The sequence below is a fragment of the Doryrhamphus excisus genome, linkage group LG7 (assembly GCF_037039965.1).
Source record: "Doryrhamphus excisus strain RoL-2023G ecotype Guam linkage group LG7, RoL_Dexc_Guam_v1.1, whole genome shotgun sequence".
Taxonomy (NCBI): domain Eukaryota; kingdom Metazoa; phylum Chordata; class Actinopteri; order Syngnathiformes; family Syngnathidae; genus Doryrhamphus; species Doryrhamphus excisus.
Genome location: NC_136363.1, coordinates 2,614,671 through 2,642,250, shown reverse-complemented (window position 1 = coordinate 2,642,250; position 27,580 = coordinate 2,614,671). Strand labels below are relative to the sequence as shown.

Here is a 27,580-nt window from a genome sequence, read left to right as displayed (position 1 = left end):
TTATGTTTTTATCTTTTTAGTCCTATTTTGTGCTCTTAGTCCTCAGCTTTTAACTCCAGTGTTTTGTTTTTATCTTTTTAGTCCTATTTTTGCTTAGTCTTCAGCTTTTAACTCCAGTGTTATGTTTTTATCTTTTTAGTCCTATTTTTTGCTTAGTCCTCAGCTTTTAACTCCAGTGTTATGTTTTTATCTTTTTAGTCCTTTTTTTTTGCTCTTAGTCTTCAGCTTTTAACTCCAGTGTTTTGTTTTTATCTTTTTAGTCCCATTTTTGCTTAGTCTTCAGCTTTTAACTCCAGTGTTATGTTTTTATCTTTTTAGTCCTATTTTATGCTCTTAGTCTTCAGCTTTTAACTCCAGTGTTATGTTTTTATCTTTTTAGTCCTTTTTTTTGCTCTTAGTCTTCAGCTTTTAACTCCAGTGTTATGTTTTTATCTTTTTAGTCCTTTTTTTTGCTTAGTCTTCAGCTTTTAACTCCAGTGTTATGTTTTTATCTTTTTAGTCCTATTTTTTGCTTAGTCCTCTTGCTTAGTCCTCAGCTTTTAACTCCAGTAACTCCCTTTGACCCGGCCGGCTGGGGGTTCCTCCCTTTAATGTGGGGGTTCGCCCGTCTGTCAGAGTCGGGGGGCCGAGCCTGCAGCTCCTCCCAGTGTGGACGGCCCCAAAGGTGCCGTTTCCTTGATCCTCAGTGCCGTGCCATGTCTCCCTACTGTGAGTGTGTGTGTGTGTGTGTGGTGTGTGTGTGTGTGTGTGTCTAGTATGGAGGGTGGGAAGGAGGGGCTTTCTTTTGTTTTTGTTTTTTCCTTTTAATTGTGGTAATTGTTTTTAACTCTGTAAAGCACTTTGTGTTGCTCCACCATTCTTGTTAATTGCTTCAAAAATAGCTTTAGACATGCTTGATGAGTGTTTTCCAGGAGGCTATTATGGACATTGAAGGCATCACCAAGTGTACCAACTGTCTAGAACTGATGGTAAGTTTTATAAACTTCCCTTGCCATCCATCCTTAAATGTTCTCTAAGGGATTTAAACCTGGGGAACATGCGGGACGGTCCAAAAGAAGTCCTTGGTCAAGCCAGAATTCCGAACTGCAGCGTTGTCCTGTTGAAGAACCTGGCAGTTACCACACAGACCAGGACCTTCAGTCATCAGGGACATCTGTACATAACCGTTTGACGACCCTGCACCACCCCGAAGCTCCACTGTTCCACTGTGTCAGGTAAAAAAAACCCATCTCAGGGTAATGTTGGAAGACATCTGGACCGCCAAGGTTACATTTTTTTGAATTCATGATTTGGTTTTGAAACCCTTGTCCCACAGGTGGTTCCAGTCGGTACCAGTAAGGGACTTCATTTGGGTCGAGGACCACCTTGTGTTTTGACGGAACAGCCAATCGGATCCGCCGGTTCAGCACAGGTGTCATTTTTTTTGGGGGGGGGGGGGACTAGGACCTTTCCAAAAATGTTTAAAGCTTAAAGCTTCTTAGCTTTAGCCATCAGGAGGGTATGACCGTGTGAATGCCTGACAGAAAATTAGCATTTTTAGCATTTTTTTAGCTTTTATTGCCATTTTATTACAACCTATTTCAGCATATTTTAATTAAATTAAATATTTTAATTTTTCAACTGGTCTTAAGATTTGGATCAGGTCTGTAAAAAAAAAAAAATGCGTCTTCAAAAGTGATTTTTCATTCAAAAGGATGAATGAGGAAGGATCACATTTTCATAAACTAGCCTGAGGTCGGTTCGAGAAGAAGAGATGTCATGTGACCACACAGGAAATCCCGCAGCTCTCTTCCGTCTCAAAGTTGTTGTTGTTGCCCTGACAACCGCCGTACCAAAAGCGGGCGCAGGCATTGGCTTCCGGGTCGTAGTACCATCTGGCGACGTAGCGCCGACAGGGACCCGGGTCCAGGGGCAGACGGCAGCTCCCACCTTCATGCACAAAAGCAAATACGAGAACTTTTATCACTTCCTCTTTTATCACGTCAGAACTGAAAGGCGGAATGAATATATTAATATATTCATAAATGATGCTGTTTTGTAGTTCAATATGGCTTTTGATCATAGTTGGATGGATATTGAGTCATGGGAGTGTGAAGGTGACTATAGGGGTGTTATTTCGTGTCTAGAGGGCTCTAATTTTAAAAATCATATTCAGAAAAAATAAAAAATAAAAAAAATAAATCATATTCAGACGGTCATTAATAGATTTTTTTTTATGCTTTAACTACAAAAATATTAGATTTCTTTTAGGGGTGTTATTTCATGTCTAGAGGGCTTTAATTTTATCATATTCAAAAAAATAAAAAAAAAATAAAAATTGTATTCAGAAGTTTAATAGGTTTTCTATGCTCCAACTACAAAAATATTAAATTTCTTTATTAGGGTTATATTTCATGTCTAGAGGGCTCTAATTTTATCATATTAAAAAAAATAAAAAATAAAAAATTGTATTCAGACGTTCGTTAATAGGTTTTCTATGCTCTAACTACAAAATATTAAATTTCTTTATATTATATTTATTATATTTATGTTTCATGTCTAGAGGGCTCTAATTTTATCGTATTTAGAAAAAAAACATATTCAGAAGGTCTTTAATAGGTTTTCTATGTTCTAACTACAAAAATATTAAATTTCTTTATTAGGGGTGTTATTTCATGTCTAGAAGGCTCTAATTTTATCATATTCAAAAAAATAAATGAAACAATAAAAAATTGTATTCAGAAGTTTGTTAATAGGTTTTCTATGCTCTAACTACAAAAATATAAAATTTCTTTATTATATTTATATTTCATGTCTAGAGGGCTCTAATTTTATAGTATTTAGAATTTTTAAAAAAAATATTCAGGTCATTAATAGGATTTCTATGTTGTAACTACAAAAATATTAAATTTCTTTATTAGGGGTGTTATTTCATGTCTAGAGGGCTCTAATTTTATCGTATTTAGAATTTAAAAAAAAAATCATATTCAGGTCATTAATAGGATTTCTATGTTGTAACTACAAAAATATTAAATTTCTTTATTAGGGGTGTTATTTCATGTCTAGAGGGCTCTAATTTTATCATATTAAAAAATAAATAAATAAAAAAAAATATTTTGAAGTTTAATAGGTTTTCTATGCTCTAACTACAAAATATTACATTTCTCAAAGAATTCAATTTTTTTTCAAAGTTAGAGCATAGAAAACCTCTTCAATACAATCTTTAACATTATTAGAGCCCTCTAGCTATGAAATAGTACCCCTATAGTCACACTCCTGTTACCCAATTTAGTAGACATAAGAGTAAATAAGACATAATATAGCATTGGGAGTGTTCTACTTCCTGTTCTGTACATGACTTCCTGTGGTGGCTATTGTCTCATCAATGTGACATGACTGACACCTAGTGAACAGTGTAGGATACTATATATCGCATCTTTGAATGCCTCATACTGTATTTGCATTTTACTTTAGTCATTTATGCTTGAAAATGCACAAGTAGTTTTGAATACTGACATGCAAACTACTGCAAGTTTCTAAACCTTGCCAATAAAATTGACAAGGAGGCTTGAGACTAGCTGTGCTAGTTTTATGTCTCGTTACAAAGTCCCCAGTGGATTGAGGTTATTACCGTGACAACAGGAAGGCATTTAAGACAAAAGTCGTTCCCAAACCAAACACGAGACACGATAAGACCCAAACATCACATGACAGGAAGGTGCGGCTCTGCTGTCCATCTGTTCATGTTTACCTGCCACAGGTGAGCGTGTCGGGGCTGGAAGAGGCCGGTTCATGTCTTCATGCGGGTGAGGTGTTGGAAGCGGCACTGTGGTGGTCGCTGGGCCGTGTTCCATCTCCCCATCAGTAGAGTCAAGCTTGGTGTCCTCTGGTGGTGGCAGCCATGTCTTCACATCTTCAGGTGCTTCACCTTCAGGCTGGAGAACAAAAGTGGTTCAATTTCAGCTAAAAAATTGCCTTTTATTTATAGCTTTTATTTTGGTAACTTTTTTACTTCCTCTTTCCTTACTCTTCATTCGTTTCACACACGGCGAGAACATGCAAACTACACACAGAGAATCGAACCCGGGTCTCCTAGCTGTGTGGCCAGCATGCTAATCACTCGTACACCGTGCATGAAAATTCATGTTAGCATGTTAGTATTGCTAACACCTAGCATAATAGTGTCTACCTATGAAAATGGCCAAAAATGCTACTATGCTAATGTTAGCATGCTAGCAATGCTAATATACTAAAATTAGCTAGCGAACACCCAGCATGATAATTGTTAAAGTGTTTATATACGCATCTATGAAAATAACAAAACAATGCTAGTATGCTAATTTTAGCATGCTAGCAATGCTAACATACTAAAATTAGCTAGCTAACACCCAGCATGATAATGGTTAAAGTGTTTATATATGCATCTATGAAAATAGCAAAACAATGCTAGTATGCTAATACTAAAATTAGCAAGTTAACACCCAGCATGATAATGGTAAGTGTTTATATATGCATCTATGAAAATAGCAAAACAATGCTAGTATGCTAATGTTAGCATGCTAGCACTGCTAACATACTAAAATTAGCCAGTTAACACCCAGCATGATAATAGTAAGTTTTATATATGCATCTAGGAAAATAGCAAAACAATGCTAGTATGCTAATGTTAGCATGCTAGCAATGCTAACATACTAAAATTAGCGAGTTAACACCCAGCATAATAGTGTTTATATATGCATCTAGGAAAATAGCAAAACAATGCTAGTATGCTAATGTTAGCATGCTAGCAATGCTAACATACTAAAATTAGCGAGTTAACACCCAGCATGATAATAGTAAGTGTTTATATACGCATCTATGAAAATAGCAAAACAACGCTATTATGCTAATGTTAGCATGCTAGCAATGCTAACATACTAAAATTAGCGAGTTAACACCCAGCATAATAGTAAGTGTTTATATATGCATCTAGGAAAATAACAAAACAATGCTAGCATGCTAATGTTAGCATGCTAGCAATGCTAACATACTAAAATAAGCATGCTAACACCCATGATAGTGGTGTTTATATACGCGTCTATGAAAATAGCAAAACAATGCTAGCATGCTAACATGATTTTATATAGCAACGGAAGTTTGACATAATTATTCTTGCTAATCGGACAATAAAATACACAGCAATGTCACAAGTGGAGGTGCTTGCAGTACTCCATAGAGGAAGAATTATAGATAATATAATAATAGAAAAGAAGTAATTCTATATGCAGTACATACCTTCTGCCCTAACTTATCAACTGGACCCTCCTTGTGGAGATGCTCAGGTGGTGAGATAGAGTTTGACAGTAACGCCTGTGTGCCATCCTGGCCGCAAACGTGATCCGCTATCCTTCCTCCCATGCCTGCAGCGACCAACACAGGAACAGGAGGGTGATTGTGTGAAATAATGACAAAATAAAAGCGTTTTAGATCTTCACTGATCACTATTTTCCAAAACGTTAGAAATCCTGATGTCACAAATATGCATATTTAGACAAATATTTGCATATATTTTGCATAAATTAAGCACTTTCAAGCATAGAAATCATTGCTTTTCCTAGGAGGTAAAATGCATGCAACAGAACCAATAACTAAGCATCCTTATGTACAATATCTCTTAGGAATGTGTCCATTTCTTATAAAATGAATATTGAATGCATTTGAATCCATACTAAATTAATTGTGGTGAATGTTGAAGATTACCACAGAGTTCCTGGATGATCTGGACCACCTCTTCTCTCTGGGCATCAAGACAAGATACAGAAGCAATAATTCTCATTGGTTGTTGGTTGGTCAGGATTTCGATATGATCGGGATTTACTCACAGTCAGTCCCGGTTCACCCTTTTCTCCGGGTCTCCCCTGTTAAATCAGATTCACATTTTCACAAACAAATCATTAAAAATGGCACATGTTTATATGCTGAATCTGAGGAAAAAGTCAGTACACCCCTCACATTTCAGAAGCAAAGTCCAAAATCAACAATGGTACATATATGCTGTATTATCGCGTACTATATTCATTGTATTCTCAGGGTGCTGAATCAATGGCAACTCTCCTGTATGAGCGTGACTAAAGCAAAAACTAAAGGGTACCTACCTCCCTACCTTAAGGGTAGTAAGGATAATTCATAATGGCGCCTACAGAGAACATACTAACTCCTTATTTCTAAAATCACAAATACTTCAACTTGCTGATATAATAATAATAATAATAATACATTTTATTTGTATAGCGCTTTTCAAGATACTCAAAGACACTTTACAAAAGAATGAAGTTGAATAGAACAAGTAAACAGAATGAAAGACACACCAAAATACAACATTCATTGGTTAATACACAGTTAAAAAAGCGGGGCGGGGCACAGCAGTCAGATATAAAAGGTTAGACATTAAAAACAGATTTAAAGAGGTGGGTTTTGAGTTGTTTTTTGAAGGTGGGAAGGTCAGGGCAAGCACGGAGTGAATGGGGCAAAGAGTTCCAGAGAGTGGCTCATCTTCAAACAGCTAAAATAATGCATAAGGCTAAAAATAACCAATTAGCTAAAAATGTCATCCAATACTTCTCTACAAGAGAGGATACAAATAAAAATTAAAAAAAAAAAAAATAAAAAAAAATTTTTTTTTTAAGGAAAGCAGGAAGTGAACAAATTAAAATTAAAATGTATTAGGAAAAACATTAAAAAAAACTTACATTATTTTAGGAAAGCAGGAAGTGAACAAATTAAAATGTATTAGGATAAAAATAAAAAAAATAAAAAAACTTAAATTATATTAGGAAAGCAGGAAGTGAACAAATGTAACAGTTACTGATTGTAAAAGTACCAGATGGAGGGGTAGGATTTAATAAGCTTTGCTTCTTCCTACTCCTTTTGGACATGTGGAACTGTGAACTGATTATGGGATGCATTCAATTGTAATCTGATGCATGTTCAAATGAAATTAAACCATTACCATTACCATTAACAAAAAACTCATCCGGACTAGATGACCAGTGATGGAAGACACCAGGTTTGACAGACTAGAGCTGTCCACTCGGGTCAAACTAGGACGAGAAACTCGGATGAGAGGCGAAACAACCTGAACCATCCAGTTACGATCGACGTGTTCTATGTGGGGAAAAAATTTGCTTAAAAAAATGAAAAATACGCAATTTGAGCGTCCGTCAATGCGGAATCAAACATGTGTGGGAATCCGCTGTACCATAATTTCTGGACTATTGAATGCACAGGCTAAAATATGTTACAGAGAGAGATTTTAAATCTATAAATCATCGCTGTCTTCATCTTCCTCCTGCGAACTAAAACCACTAAAGTCGTCCTCTTCAGTGTCGGAATTTAAGAGCCTCATAATTGAATTAAAAAGAGTGAGAATTGGGCCGTATGAACAGCAACAAGTGTGTTACCATATGTCCTGTATGCCCAGGCGCACCATAGTCACCCTTATCTCCTTTCCTTCCTCTTTCACCAGAGATGCCTCTATTTCCCTGTCAGCAATATATGGAGTCTTTTACGATCATTTCTGGATAACAACTTAGATTTCTCACAAGTGATATTGAATATTTGGCATTATTTGTATCTGTTGGTACCTTTTCTCCGGGAAATCCATCACCCGGTGCTCCACGGGGACCCACGGGGCCTTGGAAGCCAGGTTCTCCCTGTAGTGACGTGAAAAACAGCCGTGACGATGAGTGGAGAAAGAGGCAACCATAATTCCAAGTATATCGGTTATCATCGGTTATCCTCAGTTATCCATCGGTGATCATCGGTGATCATCGGTTATCCATCGGTTATCATCGGTTATCATCGGTTATCATCGGTTGTCCATCGGTTATCCATCGGTTATCATCGGTTATCATCGGTTATCATCGGTTATCCATCGGTTATCCATCGGTTATCATCGGTTATCCATCGGTTATCATCGGTTATCCATCGGTTATCATCGGTTATCCTCGGTTATCCATCGGTTATCCATCGGTTATCCATCGGTTATCCATCGGTTATCATCGGTTACCTATCGGTTATCCATCGGTTATCCATCGGTTATCCATCGGTTATCATCGGTTACCCATCGGTTATCATCGATTACCCATCGGTTATCATCGGTTATCCTCGGTTATCCATTGGTTATCTTCGGTTATCCTCGGTTATCCATCGGTTATCCTCGGTTATCCATCGGTTACCCATCGGTTACCCATCGGTTACCCATCGGTTATCATCGGTTATCATCGGTTATCATCGGTTATCATCGGTTATCGGCGGTTATCCATCGGTTATCTATTGGTTATCCATCGGAACCTCTTTAAGATATTTACCTTTGGTCCTCGAATGCCCTCCCCTGAAGGTCCAGTGGGACCTGGTGGACCAGACTGCCCTGGAGATCCCTGGTTTGGACATAAAAACATTTTACTCGAAGAAAAAAAGAAAAGATTCCTGAAGATTCCTGAAATAATTGTGCGGCACGCAATTAGTTAAAATAACAATCTTTTCAATTGGAAATTTTGAGCCAGAAAATATGGAATTCCAGGAACAACAGTAAAGTAATTAGAATAATAAAAAACACGCAAATTTGTAGAGCCCAAATTGCTGAATCAAAAATGTGAATGAGATCCACTGTTTATTTAAGTTTCGCTTTAGCTACTATGGTGCATTCAAGAAAGCCAGAAAACATGGAATTCCATGAAAAATGGGAATTTGGGAAAAAACTACGGTGCATTGAAGAAGTATGAAATCTCAATGATTTTATATAGTTATTACCCCAAATCTCCACACAATAAGTTAGATATGGTAGAACCAGACAGCAATACAGAGTGTGATGTGATTTTTCATCAAGAACAAATTTTGCTTTGTTCAGTATTGCAATATTTCTTCATGTTTTATATTTGTAATATGAGGTTTCCAGCTCTTTATTCATCTATTATGATCCACAGAAATGTATTTGTTATTTATTTATTTGTTATTTATTTTTTCATTTATTTGCATTTGCACGTACGTATCTTTTCTACTATTACCAAACAGCATGATTTTAGTTTTATTTAAGTTCAAGGATAATCAATTATTATCAAACCATTGTTTTAAATATGACCGTTTCACCTCTGACCTTTCGGAACAAAAAGGCAGTAACAATAAAACTTCAAGTCCTTTGTAACTTTGCAGATGTCATTGATGTACAAATTGAACAGTTTTGGTCCCAGTATTGACTCCTGGGGTACTCCACATGTAAAATTTAAAATTGTAGATGTGTGTAAAATAGTATGTACTAAATGGCTGTAAGGTAGTAATGGTAAATAGTATGTCCTGGTCTGCTTTTTCATATATTCCGATACTCACCTTTGGTCCAAACAGTCCATTTCCTGGGGGACCAGATGGTCCTGAGACTCCTGGTAAGCCTCTACTGCCCTGGTATCACAGACATAATTGACAAAGTGTATTAGTTGCTGTGGTCTGCATTGGGTTTTGGAATCTGGGAAGAACATTGAAGATTAATAAAGATAAATATCAAATAAATACCTTAAGCCCAGGTAGACCTTTCCCTTCAGGGCCCATCTCTCCTTGGACTCCAGGTAACCCACGTAGCCCCTAATGGCAACCATGTAGTATATTACATCCAAATAAATGAACATTTCTTGTGTTTCTTTCTGAACTGAAAAAAAGGTCACCTGTGGTCCTGAAAAACTATCCCCCTTCATTCCTGGTGGCCCGGCAGGACCAGGAATCCCTTTGCTTCCCTGAGGAGAAAGCCAAACCAAATTAGGCAACACAAATACAAACATTCTTAAAACAAAATATTCTGGAATTCTGTAGTTTTCTTCCACTGGTCCAACTAAGATGGGAATGTCTGTGTTCATGACTTCCTTTTTCGGAAAGTGTGTCATGTGACTGAGGAGACTGAGGTGAAAGTATTCCCTCCTCAGATTTCTGCAGTGCCCTTGTTTGGAATTATATACTATATATATATGTTACCTTGGGTCCAATAGTCCCCACTCCAGGTTCTCCGATAGGTCCAGTAGGTCCTACAGGTCCAAGTTCTCCCTATTAAGTAGACAAGTATGGACAATTAGCACAATTCATTCATTCATTCATTTTCTACCGCTATTCCTAACGAGGGTCGCGGGGGGTTCTGGAGCCTATCCCAGCTGTCTTTGGGCGGGATGCGGGATACACCCTGGACTGGTGGCCAGCCAATCACAGGGCACATATAGACAAACAACCATTCACACTCACATTCATACCTATGGACAATTTGGAGTGGCCAATTATCCTAGCATGTTTTTTGGAATGTGGGAGGAAACCGGAGTACCCGGAAAAGAAAACCCACGCATGCACGGGGAGAACATGCAAACTCCTCACAGAGATGGCCGAGGGTGGAATTGAACCCTCGTCTCCTAGCTGTGCCGCCCCCTTGCGAAATTAGTATTTTAGCATTTGTATTTTAGTATCAGTATAAATTAGTATTAGTATTTGTATTGTTTATACACCTTTTTAGTATTAAGTTGCAGTGTGATGAATCGAGTGCTGTTAGCAAAGTTTGTTTTCACATTCATACCTATGGACAATTTGGAGTGGCTAATTAACCTAGCATGTTTTTGGAATGTGGGAGGAAACTGAACTACCCGGAAAAGAAAACCCACACATGCACGGGGAGAACATGCAAACTCCACACAAAGTTGTTCTATGTTCTATGACTGGGGCAAAGTGTGGTTGTAGTCACGTCACAATAGGTTACCATTTCCAGTTCTATGACAGAAAAATGACCATGCTTTATTGTTCAGGGGGCCGGGACAAATGTGGAAGTGGGCCGTGTCCGGCCCCCGGGCCTTAGTTTGGGGACCACTGATATATACAATAGCCTCCGCGGGGAGTACGCTGTCCAGAAAAAAAACAAGAAATCATTTCATCACCTTTGGTCCGGGAAGACCCCGCCCGGGTGTTCCAGGTCGGCCCACCATTCCTGGGTTGCCAGTCTCTCCCTGGAGAAGAAGGTCAGTAAAATGAAAATACATAAACCAACATAATATGTGTGTGTGTGTGTGTTAAACAGACAATAAGCTTGTGTCTCCAAGGTTTACAACAGTGCCGCTCCTTTACCATCTTTTTTTTTTTTTACAGCTCCCTTCTACTTCTGTACAAATATTTGTACAATATTTCTTACTTTATCTACATCAGAATATTACTAAATCGGAACAGGAAAAAAATATCATGCATATGTTGACTTATGTTATTCACACTGTTTTTGGAATGGAAAAGACACACAAGCACACCGGGAACCCCAAATATCAAATACCGCTATCTACTTTTTAATTATTCATACCTTAGCTCCCACTGGTCCACCTGTGCCTGGAGGTCCCGGGAGTCCCTGTAGCCCACAGTCCCCTCGATCACCCTTGTGGGAAAAAAAAAACACCATCAGAAGCTTATGTAGTACAACGTACAAAATGTACTGCTTACAAAAAAAAATGCCGCAAGGTATGCTGGGAGCCAATATCACAATATCACTAAAAAGTTGCAAACAAAATTAAAATTAAAATTAAAATTAAAATTATTAGGATAAAAAATAAAATTAAATATATTAGGATAAAAATAAAAATTAAATATGTTAGGATAAAACCTAAAATTAAATATGTTAAGAATAAAATTAAAATGTAAAAAAATAAATAAAATAAAGTTATATATATTAGGATATATTATATATATTAGGAAAAAAAAATAAAATTATATATATTATATATATTAGGATACAAATTAAAATTATATATATTAGGATATATTATATATATTAGGATAAAAATTTAAATTATATATATTAGGATATATTATATATATTAGGATAAAAATTTAAATTATATATATTAGGATATATTATATATATTAGGATAAAAATTTAAATTATATATATTAGGATAAAAATTAAAATTAAATATGTTAGGATAAAAATTAAAATTAAAAAAAATTATATTAGGAAAGCAGGAAGTGAACAAATGTAACAGTTACCGATTGTAAAAGTACCAGATGGAGGGGTAGAATTTAATAAGCTTTGCTTCTTCCTACTCCTTTTGGACATGTGGAACTGTGAACTTATTATGGGATGCATTCAATTGTAATCTGATGCATGTTCAAATGAGTTAAGCAGTGGCAGTACTACAGATCATTAGGATTACCTTCTCCCCAGGGATGCCTTTCCCTTCTGCTCCTTCTTGACCTCGTTCACCTGGCAACCCCATTGTTCCCTACAGCACCCGGGAGAGACAAACCTGGTAACAGTGACTGGATACAGCGTTGCCATGGCCACAAATCTCTGCACAAATGTTTTGCTTGTACGGGTGCCTGGTTAGCATGTCGGCCTCACAGCCTGGAGATCTGAAAAGATCTGAAAGTTATTTTATAAATTACACAAAGTCTTACCTTTGACCCAGCAGCTCCGTCTTCTCCGGGAATTCCAGGACCCCCAATTGGACCACGTGGCCCCGGCTCCCCCTAAAAATCCACATGTGCATATTGTAATGTACTGTGATTTGTGCCCTGTGATTGGCTGGCCACCAGTCCAGGGTGTACCCCGCCTCTCGCCCTGAAGACAGCTGGGATAGGCTCCAGCACCCCCTGCAACCCTCGTGATGATAAGCGTTCGAAAATGAATGAATTGGGGCTGCATGGTGGACGTGTGGTTAGCACGCAGACCTCACAGTTAGGACACCAGGGTTCAATTCCACCCTCGGCCATCTCTGTGTGGAGTTTGCATGTTCTCCCCGTGCATGCGTGGGTTTTCTCCGGGTACTCCGGTTTCCTCCCACATTGCAAAAACATGCTAGGTTAATTAGCCACTCCAAATTGTCCATAGGTATGAATGTGAGTGTGAATGGTTGTTTGTCTATATGTGCCCTGTGATTGGCTGGCCACCAGTCTCACCCGAAGACAGCTGGGATAGGCTCCAGCAACCCTCGTGATGATAAGCGTTAGAAAATGAATGAATGAATTCAGTGTGGGCTCTTTAATCTGCAAATTACGGTACATATCATATACTACAAATGAATAATTTCTATTCACTATATGATATTTGACTTACTTTTGGTCCTTGCTCACAAATACCCCTCTCTCCTTGGGGCCCGGCCTCCCCAGGGAAACCCCGGTCACCCTGAGAAACAGCAAAGGACTTCAGCTTAAACAACTGAAAGGCAGTGAATGTCCTGAAAATAGTGTTTTTCATACAGATAATCCAACTGGTAAAATACCTGATGAGCTAACACAATGCAAGGTACATATTACACATGACTCTGTTAGCTGATCACCTTAGGTCCGACAATACCCAACCCAGGAGGTCCTCGTAGGCCAGAAGGCCCAGGTGGTCCTTCATCTCCCTACACAATAAACCAAAACAAAAAAATCATCCGATGGAATTAAATTAAATTAAAAAAAAATATTGATCTTGCCTTCTCTCCTTGGAGACCCGCCCCTGCTAAACCCATCCCACCTGGAAGACCGGGTGCCCCTGAGACTCCCTGCGGGTCAGGAAAGCAGTCGTTACAGTTGTTACAGTGCATACGGATTATAGTGTACTTACTTACCTTATCACCTTTGTAACCAAGTCCTGGGGGCCCTCGACTGCCTTTGGGGCCCCCGTATCCTATGTCACCCTGGAAGAGAATTTCAGCAAATATAATAAGAGGAAGATTCACTTGTTGGTCAAATCATAAACTAATAATTTGATGATGAAGCTTGGCCATTCGTTGCATGATGGACTTGGGTTTGATTGCCTGAACTCAGACTATGCTGTGTTGTGTTGTTGGGAGGATAATAATATAATAATAATAATAATACATTTTATGGGCGGTACGGCGGTCGAGTGGTTAGCGCGCAGACCTCACAGCTAGAAGACTAGGGTTCAATTCCACCCTCGGCCATCTCTGTGTTGTTTGCATGTTCTTCCCGTGCATGTGTGGGTTTTCTCCGGGTTCTCCGACTTCCTCCCACATTCCAAAAACATGCTAGGTTAATTTAGCGACTCCAAATTGTCCATAGGTATGAATGTGAGTGGGAATGGCTGGAGACTGACAACGTGTGTGATGAAAGAATTTTGAGTCTGTTCAATTTTAACCCTGATGAAGATGACTTTGGAGGTTTGAGTTCCCAGTTCACATGACATTTATGCTAGGCTAGGCTAACAAGACATGGAACATTAAATTATTTATTTAATGTTAAGGTAATTGGAGACAGACTCCAAATTGTCCATAGGTATGAATGTGAGTGTGAATGTCTTACTGAGAACAAACACTTTGCTAACAGCACTCGATTCATCACACTGCAACTTAATACTCAAAAGGTGTATAAACAAATACACAAACATGCCCAAACAAACACATGTGCCCTGTGATTGGCTGGCCACCAGTCCAGGGTGTACCCCGCCTCTCGACCGAAGACAGCTGGGATAGGCTCCAGCACCCCCCACGACGCTCGTGAGGAAAAGCGGTAGAAAATGAATGAATCCAAAAATTCATCTAAAAATGATTGCACAGAACCAAATTGGAAAATACATCTTCATACCTTGGGCCCTGGGAGACCTTCACCCTGAAGTCCGTGATATCCTTGGATCCCTGGTGGCCCTGGTGGACCCTAAGCACATTAAGATGTCAGTTATGTCTGTTGTAATGAATTCCATGGAAAAAAAACTTTCTCTTCTGTGACATTGATAACAAAAGTGCAAACCACAATTAAATCAATCATTTTGATTCATAATGCCGTTTTCATTGACAGATTCCAATCGGAGTTTTGAAATCCGTTCTGATACCTGGGAAAGAAGGTTTGGTTCTCGGCGTTCGTTATTTACGCTAGAGCTCTGTGCAAGTACAGTAGTCTTGCATTTATGGTAATGGTAATTTAATTTGAACATGCATCAGATTACAATTGAATGCATCCCATAATCAGTTCATAGTTCCACATGTTCGAAAGGAGTAGGAAGAAGCAAAGCTTATTAAATCCTACCCCTCCATCTGGTACTTTTACAATCACTAACTGTTACATTTGTTCACTTCCTGCTTTCCTAATATTAAGTTGTTTTTTTATTTATTCATTTATTTATTTTTTTAAATTTTATTTTTATGAACTATTTGTTCACTTCCTGCTTTCCTAATGTAGTTTTTTTTTGGTGTATTATTTTTGTCACGCACTGAAGTAATCAAACAAAAGTAGTTGTCTGTGTATTCAGTAAATGCGAACATTTGTTCACTTCCTGCTTTCCTAATATAGTTGAAGTTTGGGTTTTTTGTTTTTTAAATTTTTTTAATTTTAATCATGTACCAAAGTATGAGGTGATATGACCATTTATTTATTTTTAAACTTTATTTCATTATATTAAATTATATTATATATATATGTTAAGTTTATTATGAGTTTTTTTTTTATTTAAAAAAATATATATATATTTTTGTCACGTACCGAAGTACAAGGCGATATGACCAAACAGATTATCATGATTAACTGGTTCTAGACCTGACCATGGTAAGTGAATATTCACCAAGTAGTATTCCTTTACTTCATTTCGCCATTTTTTAATGCTTGAAAATGCATATTTTAGGCCAAAAAAACAAGTACAGTACATGGGAAAGACCAAAGAGCTGACTTCAGCAAACACGATTGTCGACTAAAAAGATATCAAGAAGAAATTTGGTGAGAAAGAGTGGTCCTTGGTCCAACTTTTTTCCACCTATTGTTCAATTCTGCATGTATCTCTGCATCCCAGGGTCCAATCCCTCACAAAACAGTGCATAAGTAATGTTACATTTTATTGCAAGTATATACGTATATATATATATATATCACACCCAAGATTAAAATACAGATGTGTTAAAAAAAAAAAAAATGGATCATGTGATCAGTTAAAAGTGTGGACACTCACAGGCACTCCTGGTTCACCGGTACCAGTTAGTCCAGGTTGACCTGATTTTCCTTGGTTCCCTTTGTCGCCCTGTAAAACCAAATGTAATTACAGGTGAGAGCTACTACTGCTGCTAATAATAATAATAATAATAATAATAATAACATGATAAACGACTCTTAATACAATTTCAAATGTACGGTTGTATTGATATTTGTAGTCTTGCTGACTGGGTCCTGTTGCGAGTCTGAATCCCATGTGGGTGTGTAGTGTACATTTGATGAAGACCATGTCCATATACCAAAGCTCCAGTTTTCCAGTCTTCCAAATTTTTGGTTAAAGAGCATCATTCATATATTGAACATATATTTCATATTTCATGTGCTTACTCATAAAATTTTAACAATGCAGACTTTCACTTTCTTACCTTTGGACCAGGAAACCCGACGCCGTTATCTCCTGGAGGTCCATTTGCACCTCTTGGTCCTCTGTCACCCTTTGGGTGAAGGAAATATATAAAGATATACAAAGTAAATACATGGATACATGTGTAAATATGAAATTTGATTAATTTGATAAATTCGTACTTTAGACCCAGATGAACCTTCCGGACCTTGGTCTCCGGCTGCTCCACGGGCTCCCTGAGAAAGAACGAATACTGTGATTTCACTGTACATCATAGATATATTCATACTAGGGTATGAATATTTCCATTGTAATGCAGTAATTCACTAATTATCCGCTTATTGTCCGTTGTTTTTCATAATATTGTGAAAAATATTGTGAAAACCTGTCAGTGTGAGAGGTGATTTTTGTACTTCGGCTTGTACTTTTTTTTTGTACTTTATTATGATTGTTAAACATTTCCCCCATCAATTTGGTATTAAATGAATGATTAATTAATGATTAATGATGGATGTGTTTATTGGTGAATACATGGAAGGGCCTTAGATGAGTGAATACATGGATGGATGAATGAATGAATGCATGTATGGATTCATGCATAAATAAATGAATGCATTTGATGGTAATGGTAATGGTTTAATTTCATTTGAACATGCATCAGATTACAATTGAATGCATCCCATAATCAGTTCACAGTTCCACATGTCCAAAAGGAGTAGGAAGAAGCAAAGCTTATTAAATCCTACCCCTCCATCTGGTACTTTTACAATCAGTAACTGTTACATTTGTTCACTTCCTGCTTTCCGAATATAATTTTTGTTTTTTTGTGTGTTTTTTTAAATTAATTTTATTTGATTAAATTTTTTTTAATTTTTTTAATTTATTAAATTTTTTTTAATTTTATTTAATATTTTTTAATTTTGTAAAAAAAAAAAATATTTTTTATTTTTTTTCACGTACCAAAGTACAAGGTGATATGAGCATCCGATGACATAATGGGTACCGTAGTAAGTGTCAATACATCGTTGTGCATTGTTTGATTTCCTTACTCAATCCATTCCATAGTTTGATTCCACATACTGAAATGCTATGGCTAGCATAACGTAGTCCTAGCATAGAAGTGTCTCAAATGTACTTCTTCCCTGAGATCATATTTCTCCTCTCTTGTGAGTGGAGAGGGTGAATAGATGGATGGAAGAAAGCTTGGATAAACAAATGGATGACAAATGACAATTAGAAGATGGCGTCCGCCGTGTATGATGAGCAAGGATGGAGGGCAAATGGATCATATGTTGAAATCCTAATCCATAGGGACATTGTCTGCTCAACCAGACATCACAAGCTTTGGAAAAGCAACTTTCCAATGGGGATAAGATGTAATCCACAGCTCACATTCCACAAGTGCAGATCAGGAGAGTTGATGCTTTTCAGACCAAGCCTGAATATTTCAATGTGGCCATGGGAAGGTATCGAGCAATGCAAGCAGTGGTGTCATATAAAGCTGTAGACTAGACTAGACTAGATGGGACGGCTCTTTGTTACCAGGAAAAAAATTAAATGAATCAGACATTTACCTCTCATACAAGGAAACTTTATGAGTCTATGGTCAAAGACTAGGTAGGACAGCTCAAATCTGACTAGATAGGACAGCTCTTTGTCACCAGGAAAGAATGAAAATGATGAGACATTTCACCTCTCATACAAGGAAACTTCATGAGTTCATGGACTGGAGTTCAAAGACTAGGTAGGACAGCCGTAGTCTGACTACATAGGACAGCTCTTTGTCACCACAGAAGACTGAAACTGAGAATCATCTCTCATAAAAGCAGGCTTCATCAGTCCATGCTCAAAAGACTAGGTAGGACAGTCGTAGTCTGACTAGATAGGACAGCTCCTTGTCACCACAAAAGACTGAAACTGAGAAGACGCTTCATAAAAGCAGGATTCATCAGTCCATGCTCAAAGACTAGATAGGACAGCAGTAGTCTAACTGGATAGGGCAGCTTTTGGTCACCGCAAAAGAGTGAGATCATTCTTAATTAATATTAAAAATAATATTTTGTTATTATTATTACTATATTAATAATAATAATAATTAGTATTAATAATAATATCAATTAATATTAAAAATAATATTTTATTAATATTATTATATTAATATTATTTTAATATTAATAGTATTTTATTATTACTATCTTAATAATAATAAATAGATTATTTAAGAAAACTTAACAGGGTTTATTTGGTTCATTTCAAAGCATAAAAATGGCAAAATTAAGTCAAATAAAAATATATGGCATTCAAAAGACGCATTCAAAGAGGTTGTAGTATTCTACACCGGTCACTAGGTGTCAGTAATGTAACTTTAAGATCCGGTGAGACACACAATCACCAGACTTCGTCGCCAAACAACAGGCTTTTATTGCAGGTTAGAATTACCTCACGGCACAAACAAAATACGGTCGGGTTGTGAACCAAATAAGCGCAATAAAAGAGGGATTACATCAATTCATCAAAATGAACATCATCTATGAAAGCGATCAAAAGTTAAAATTTTACCTTCTCCCCTCTTGGGCCCCTTGGGCCAGAAGAGCCGATGGCACCCTAAAACAAAATAATAAGGAAAATTATAGTAAGTTATACAACACATAGTATTGAAAGAATAGAAAAAAACCCATACAATGATCAAACATACTTTTTCTCCTTGTTTTCCAGCAGGACCACATTCACCATGTTGGCCCTATTGGAATGCAACACGGTAACAGATAAGTACATTTTCCTTCATACTTGGTGACCTTGTGGTTAGCATTAGTGTAAGTTCTACTCCTTCCTTATTTAGAATGTTTTCTGTATGTCAAACAGTAATTATTCTCTGTAAAATACATATATTTACATATAGAGATGCTCAATATTTGCTTTCTTACCAAATTCTGATATCAATATTATCAGACATAGTACAACCTTGGTTAGTGTCATTCATTCTTTCAAGGGGGTCAGACTCTAACCAAAGCGCACTCTAACTGAATCAATTTTTCTGATAAGAAATAATGTAAATGCAATTAATCTGTTCCAAAAACGACAGTGGACCCTCGGTAAGCATATTTTTCAGTCAACTATTTTCTTGGTTTACATACATTTTTTGGTTAGAGTTTGACGTCTAGAAACTAGGGTTTGGCGATATGGATCTTAGCATATATTGCGATATTTTGGGCAATGTATCACGATATGACGATATAAAACAATATAAATTTTAAATTCAGCAGAGTCTTGTTTATTCACTTTATTTGTCGACTTTAATGACACTGATACAACCAAAGGTACATTTGTTCATGTGTTGGCAAGCTAATATGCTGCTAACTGCTAAGGACGTTTTGTGATAAAAAAAAAATATGAATAACACCAGTTGGACTCATGCCGTGTAATGTAGTACAATGAATGTAATCAAATAGGAAAGATATTATTGTATGATCACAACATCAATAGCAAATACCTTTTCACCCTTACGGCCAGGTTGACCCTTAAAAAGAGGGAAAAAAATATTACATAAAATATAATAAAATAAAATATTACTTTGTGTGTGTGGTCAGATCATAAACACATTGATGATTGTACAACAATTGTAAACATTTGGGCCGGAAAATGTAAAATTTCGGGAAAAGCAGCAATTTTTGTTATGTGGAAAACAAATTCCATATGTGAGTAAATATTATGTCTAATTTCTGATTATGTCTGTGCCTCTATATTTGGTTATAGCAGTGTAAAAGTGACTATAGGGGTGTTACTTCATGTCTAGAGGGCTCTAACAATAACAACTGTATTCAAATGGTTATAAACAGGTTTTCTATGCACTAACGGCAAAAATATTCCATTTACAAATATGGAATCCTACTTTGCGGAAATTCACTTTTAATCATGATAAATAAGGGGATACTTCCTGTTTCTACTTCCTGTTCAAATTCATGGAATTGAATTGGAATTTGGGAGCCATTTTCAATTCAACTCAACATTTCGATTGCAGACTCCATCCAACAACGTGTTAAGCAACGGACTATATATTTATTGCTCTCCGGTTCCACCATATCTTACTTATTGTGTGGAAATATGGGCTAATAACTATAAAAGCGATCTCCACTCACTAAATGTACTACAAAAAAGGCCAGTAAGGATAATCACCTCGTACTTCGGTACGTGACCGAAAATTAAAATTAAAATTAAAATTAAAATTAAAATTAAAATTAAAATTAAAATTAAAATTAAAATTAAAATTAAAATTAAAATTAAAATTAAACAAACTTAAATGATATTAGGATCAAAATAAAAAAAATTTTATAAATTAACTTAAATTTTATTAGGAAAGCAGGAAGTGAACAAATGTAACAGTTACTGATTGTAAAAGTACCAGATGGAGGGGTAGGATTTAATAAGCTTTGCTTCTTCCTACTCCTTTCGGACATGTGGAACTGATTATGGGATGCATTCAATTGTAATCTGATGCATGTTCAAATGAAATTAAACCATTACAACTATGAGTGATACGTATTTTTGTCAAAGTCTGAAAAAGACATTTTTCTTACATGAAGGCCTGCCCTCCCTGGGTGTCCATTCATGCCAGACTCCCCCTATAGAGAATGGGTCCAAACACAACACAGATCAGACGTGGCTGTGTGGACTCTTTGTGTTTTCCCCGTAGAGAATTAGGGGAGACAATAGAGACTTACAAGAGACCCCTTTGGACCTGGAGCTCCACCAGAGCCTGGCTTGCCCGGCCTGCCCTAGATGAAAGCCAAGGTGGACATATTGTATAGAATATGGTGTGTATCTAGCAGAGGTAGTGACCTGTCTGTAACCTTTTGTACAACATCAACTCCTCCGTTTTGTGTGGCTAAGCTAAGCTTCCATTCTTGACCTTTGACCCTTTTCCGGCAGTCCAAACAACACCCTTAAGCTGCCCTCTTGCCACCTGCTACACTTTCACTGTAGGGAATGTTTCCTGCCGATTCAAGTATTTTCCCAGAAGGCTTTGGGTGCAGGCTAACTTCCCACTGTGGCTGCTTACTTTTTTTGAGTTTACTTTCGGTTTTTATCGACCAATTATTCCAGTAGTTCCCAAATTTTTTCCTGTCGAACATGTACCACCTACTGTAGAACAAACTTAAATTATATTAGGATACAAATTAAAATTATTTTTTAAAATAAATTAACTTAAACTATATTATGAAAGCAGGAAGTGAACAAATATAACAGTTACTGATTGTAAAAGTACCAGATGGAGGGGTAGGATTTAATAAGATTTGGTTCTTCCTACTCCTTCCCAAATTTTTTCCTGTCGAACATGTACCACCTACTGTAGAAACGAAGGTTGCTGGTTCGATCCTCTGTTGGAAACTTATTCCTTTCATTCATTACATTGGAATGATAAATCATGAACAAATAGGTCATTAAAATTAAAATTAAACAAACTTATATTAGAATTATAACTTATTTATATTATATTAGAATTTAACTTATATTAAAATTATATTAGGATAAATTAAAATTATTTATTACGTCATTGGATGGGCATATCATCTTGTACTTCGGTACATTAAAATTAAAATTAAAATTAAAATTAAAATTAAAATTAAAATTAAAATTAAAATTAAAATTAAAATTAAAATTAAAATTAAACAAACTTAAATTATATTTGGATAAAAATGTAAATTAATAATTTAATTTTTTGTCATTGGATGGTCATATCACCTTGTACTTTGGTACGTGACAATTAAAATTACATTTTTTTTAAAATAAATTAACTCACATTTTATTAGGAAAGCAGGAAGTGAACAAATGTAACAGTTACTGATTGTAAAAGTACCAGATGGAGGGGTAGGATTTAATAAGCTTTGCTTCTTCCTACTCCTTTCGGACATGTGAAAAACTTATTCCTTCCATTCTTACATTGGAATGATAAATCATAAACGAATAGGTCACTCTGATCTCGCTTTGTTTACATCGGACACGTAACCCATGTGACTGAATGACACAGTTACAACAGAACCGTTCGTAAAGTGGCTAATCCGACACCAGCGCTAACAGCAAAGAGAGAGATAGTTACTCACTGGGTTTCCAACCGGGCCCCTCTCGCACGAGCAGCGCTTTGGATGTGGACACTGCCAAAAGGGAAATGATCCGTCAGACGTGAAGACGTCACATTTTTTGTTCATGTGATGCGACTTACCCCGGTGTTTACGACGGTTTGCTAAAAGGAATACAAAAATGGACTTGGTTAGTAATTACTACACCACTTTGACGCCATTTTGAACACAACACTTCGACAAATATAAAAGCATTCAGAAGATACATTCAAAGACGTGATGAAATGTAGTATTCTATACTAGTGAGACAATGATGAGCCACCGCAGGAAGTACTGTACTGTCCATTCATTCTTTATACCGCTTATACTCATTAGGGTTGCAAGGGTATGCTGGAGCCTATCCCAGCTGTCTTGCACACCCTGGTGTTGCCAGCCAATCACAGGACATATATAGACAAACAACCATTCACACTCACATTCATACATGAACACACCATAGTTGCATGAGGCAAAGTGAAAGTGAAACTGATGGGCCGGTGCCAGTTGGTGCCAGTTGGTGCCAGTGCAATTTGCTGTGGCGCCTAGTGTCGCCAATAAGGTGCTTAGTGGCGTGCAGTGGATCAAACTGCCTCCCAACTGGCTCGTGATGGCCCGTAACGGCGGCAAGAAAATTCCAAAATCTTGGTCGCGCCAATAGCAATGGTGCAAAGTGTCCACCAAGTGGAACCAAATGTCGCAAACAATCCACCTATTGGAATCCACTGGAATGTAATGGCGTGAGCCAAGTTGCAGCAATGATGCTAGGAGTCCAATGGGTCGGCGCCAGTTGGTGCCAGTTCGAGCCAAAGATTATCTGATTGGCATATAGTGGCTCGTCGTGGCGCCAGATAACGGGAACATGTCAACATGCCGAGAAAACATTAGCGAGCCACTACGCGGCAATCACATAATCTTTGGCGCAAACTGGCACCAACTGGCGCCGACCCTGTGGACTCCTAGCATCATCGCAGCAACTTGGCTCGCGCCATTACATTCCAGTGGATTCCAATAGGCGTATTGTTTGTGACATTTGGTTCCACTTGGTGGACACTTTGCGCCGATTGCTTGATGCAAGTGGCATGACGAAGATTTTAAATATTTTGAAATATTTTTGCCGCCATTATGGGCCACCACAAGCCAGTAAAAATATAAATATATTAATAATTAATAATAATAAATAAAATAAAATAAAATAAAATAAAATAAAATAAAATAAAATAAAATAAAATAAAATAAAATAAAATAAAATAAAATAAAATAAAATAAAATAAAATAAAATAAAAATAATCTTTGGCGCGAACTGGCACCACTCTGGATCATCTTTCATTTAGTCAAGGTCTTTCTCAGTTCTCTGCAACCGGTGTCTAATTAATACCGAATCACGACACTTAAAATGTTTGACTAAATGTTTTTTTGAGAGCGGTATTAATTAGAGAATTAAACATGACTGACCAGTTGATTGAAGAGTCTTTGGTCCAAATGACCGTCTGTCAGACTAAAGACGTACTGCTGCTGGGGAGCGCTAGCAATGAAGCGCAGCTTTGCACCGATTGGATCGTTTATGTCCATCTTGGAGAGTCGGATGGCAAACACTCGGATGTTGTGTTGTTTGGCTTCGGCGGCCGCCATCACGGCGCTGGGGCTACGCGGGTGGTCCATACCGTCGGTCATGAACAGCAGCACCCTGAGGCTAGTGGAGCTCGTCTCATGGGTGAACACCCGCGTGGCGTTCCTAATGGCGAAGGCGGAGTAGGTACCGTGGCCTATGAAGGTCATGGAGGCCACTCTGCTCTGAAAGACGTCCATGTCTTGCCAGTCTCTGAAGTTGTGCTCCACGACCACGGTGTTGCTGTACTGCAGAGCGGCCAGACGCAGCTTCAGGGTCCAGCCGTCCAAGTGAAGATGAAGAAGTTTGGTGCTGAATCGCAGGATGAAATCTTTCTGTTGCTGGAACAGCGTAGCTTTGGCTTTCTCTGATCCGTCCACGACAAACATGATATCCACTTGGCAAACCGGGCCTAAGCAGGAAACAGAAGCATTTAGACGACTTTTTCAAGACCCAGTCATGTGTTTCCAAAACAATTTACTGTAATCCCTCGTTCATTGAGGTTAATTGGTTCCGTTCCTTATTTATAAATGCAATAATTCTGCATATAACACATCTATCCATACATAATTATATGCAAGGACTACATTAAAAAGCCATAGCATTTCAGTATGTGGAATCAAACTATATAAAAATAAAAAAAATAAAACATTTTTTTACAAAACTAAAAAATATTAAATACAATTAAAAGAATAAAAATTAATTAAATTAAAATTTAAAAAGAAGATATTTATTTTGGATTATTATTAATTAATTTATTATTTTATTTTTATTATTTTATTTATTTTTAAATTATATTAGGATTAAAATTAAAAAAAAAAGTAAATTATATTAGGAAAGCAGAAAGTGAAAAAATTAAAATGAAAAAAAACTTAAATTATATTAGGATAAAAAAACAAAAATAAAAAAAACAAAACAAAAACAAACACAAGGCTAAAAATAATCAATTACCTTAGCATTTCAGTCTGTGGAATCAAACTATGGGATGGATTGAGTAAGGACCTCAAACAATGCACAACGATGAGCCAATTCAAGAAACAATACAAGCAGTTGATGTTTGCTAAATACAAGGATGAAGAGTCTTGAACCAGTCATGATGTGCTATATATATCACTATATTGATACTTACTATGGTACCCATTATGGCATTGGATGCTCATATCACCTTGTACCTCGGTACGTGACAAAAATTAAAATTAAAAAAGAAGATATTTATTTTGAATTATTATTAATTATTAATTTATTATTTTATTTTTATTATTTTTATTTTATTTTTTATTATATTAGAATTAAAGTAAAAAACAAAAAAAACTTAAATTATATTAGGAAAGCAGGAAGTGAAAAAATGTAAAAAAAAATTAAATTATATTAGGATAAAAATAAAAATTAAAAATAAAAAAACCCCAAAAACAAACAAGGCTAAAAATAATCAATTACCTTAGCATTTCAGTCTGTGGAATCAAACTATGGGATGGTATTGACACTTAAGTCATTGGATGGTCATATCACCTCGTACTTCAGTACGGGACAAAAAATAAAAAAATAAAACATTTTTTTACAAAATTAAAAAAATATTAAATAAAATTTAAAAAATATAGATTAATTTAAAAAATCAAATAAAGTTAAAAAAACACAAAAAAACTAAAATTATATTAGAAAAGCAGGAAGTGAACAAATGTAACAGTTACTGATTGTAAAAGTACCAGATGGAGGGGTAGGATTTAATAAGCTTTGCTTCTTCCTACTCCTTTTGGACATGTGGAACTGTGAACTGATTATGTGATGCATTCAATTGTAATCTGATGCACGTTCAAATGACATTAAACCAATACCATTCCATACAATATCTGCATTACCCAAGTATAACGAGCCACAATGACTTTTTCCAATTGAATCCATGAAACAGCTCTTACTTTTAGTCTTGGCAATGACGCCATGGCTGTCATCTTTCCGTCCCTTCCTCCTCCCGTTTTCACATCTTGTTAGACCCGACAGGAACAACATGACCGTTGCAGCCTTCACCAACCACTGCATTGTTGTTCTGCAAAAACGGCTTCCCAACCTGTCAAAACGATCAGTCAATGAGCATGCAAAGGATAGTTCAAGAAAATGCAAGGACCAAAAATAACAATAATAAGTCACTGACAATATTATGACCACCACCACTACTACTACTACTACTACTACTACTAATAATAATATCATATTGTGAGTATGACTGTTGATTATTTAGAGCATGCAATTCATTTCTAAGCATTTATACATACTATTTCTCATAATGGATAATAAAAAATGTGTGGCACATACCTGCAGCTTTACCAAATAAAAGACCCGACCAGAGTGACTCCACCACCGGAATCAGCAGTCTGTGTGTCTGTGTGTGTGTGTGTGTGTGTGTGTGTAAGCGTGGGATTGACTGGACAGGCAACAAAAAGAAAAGCGATTTTTAGGCAGACCCGCCGCAAACATTCACCACCACTACAGAAGCATAAAGCACCAATAAATGCCACTGATTGGAAGTCCTATTATAGTTTATGAATGTAATATTTTCATAAAAGGAGCATAAAAAACATGTTTACGACCTTCTAAATCAGGGGTCTCAAACTCAATTTAAATGGGGGCCACTGGAGCTAGGGGTCTTGGGCAAGGCTGGGCCGCATCAGGTTTTCCCAAACTTAAAAAACCACATATAGTTGGTGGGTAGGCAAATTATTTTTTTTCAGATTAAAATGAACAAAGCATTATTAGAGCCCTGTAGACATGACAAAACACGACTATAGTCACATTTATACTTTTTTTTATTTACAACATGCAACTGCAGGGTCTTGAGACACATGCTAACTCGCAAACCAGAGAGCTAGTGACCTAAACGGTAGCCTTCAAGTTATTTCCTTTAAAATTAAATAGCCAAAAACTTACCACTTCCACACAGATAGGGAGGATAACTATTAACAGTTATTTAACCTTTAACATGAACATTAATCAAACGTAATAATTTTTTCTGGGTACATGATACCATACAGCATCCATATCAAACTTACATTAAACTTTCATATCAAGGCGGGGGGCCTCAAACTAGTGTCCTGCGGGCCACATTTGGCCCGCCGGCCGCGTGTTTGAGACCCCTGTTCTAAAATTATTAGGGCTCTCTAGACATGAAATAACACACCTATAGTCACCTTTACACTCAACTCAAACATAGCAGACATAATATAGACTCGTGCATGTTAGCATGACTGAGTACTTCCTGCGATGCATAAACTAAACACATATATAAAACACATAATACACACTTAAAGTCTTCTTCGGGGTCCAAGTACAAATTTCTGAGGTATTTTCTTGTGACTTGGTGGAATGGATGACATTTCTCCTGACCTTAAAAATTAGTGTTTACTTTGATTAATACTGACCCCTGCTGGCCGTTTGATATTTTGCTCATTTTCAGTGGTATCAAGCCGCTCATGTCATAATGCTGACAGCATGTTTTGTATATTCGTTATATATCCGCAACTAAAAGTACTACAAATGTATGTACCTGTGAATGTGCAAATGAAAAGCAGCATATGTATGAGAGAATTT

At 36.7% G+C, this 27,580-nt stretch overlaps 1 protein-coding gene across 2 annotated transcripts; it reads right to left on the bottom strand.

Annotated features, from left to right (window-relative positions):
• Positions 1-1,589: 1,589 nt before the first annotated feature.
• On the bottom strand, positions 1,590-26,347 carry col28a1a (collagen, type XXVIII, alpha 1a). 2 transcript variants are annotated; one of them, XM_058047361.2, is made up of 34 exons: positions 26,309-26,347; positions 25,915-26,063; positions 23,848-24,413; positions 22,500-22,520; positions 22,381-22,431; positions 21,001-21,054; positions 20,857-20,901; positions 19,773-19,799; positions 18,978-19,022; positions 18,842-18,886; positions 16,465-16,518; positions 16,305-16,373; positions 15,899-15,967; positions 14,548-14,616; positions 13,572-13,640; positions 13,437-13,505; positions 13,296-13,364; positions 13,073-13,141; positions 12,415-12,486; positions 12,171-12,239; positions 11,324-11,395; positions 10,914-10,982; positions 9,976-10,044; positions 9,672-9,740; positions 9,523-9,591; positions 9,343-9,411; positions 8,328-8,396; positions 7,602-7,670; positions 7,419-7,499; positions 5,841-5,876; positions 5,719-5,755; positions 5,254-5,378; positions 3,731-3,914; positions 1,590-1,929 (listed from the first exon to the last, which is right to left on the bottom strand). In XM_058047361.2, the coding sequence occupies exons 2-34, from the start codon at positions 26,033-26,035 to the stop codon at positions 1,757-1,759; spliced, it is 2,844 nt and encodes a 947-aa protein (XP_057903344.2). In that variant the 5' UTR covers positions 26,036-26,063; positions 26,309-26,347; the 3' UTR covers positions 1,590-1,756. The 2 variants fall into 2 exon arrangements, with proteins under 2 accessions (XP_057903344.2, XP_078648025.1); XM_078791899.1 differs by lacking the exon at positions 26,309-26,347 and having other exon boundaries at positions 25,915-26,106.
• Positions 26,348-27,580: the final 1,233 nt, after the last annotated feature.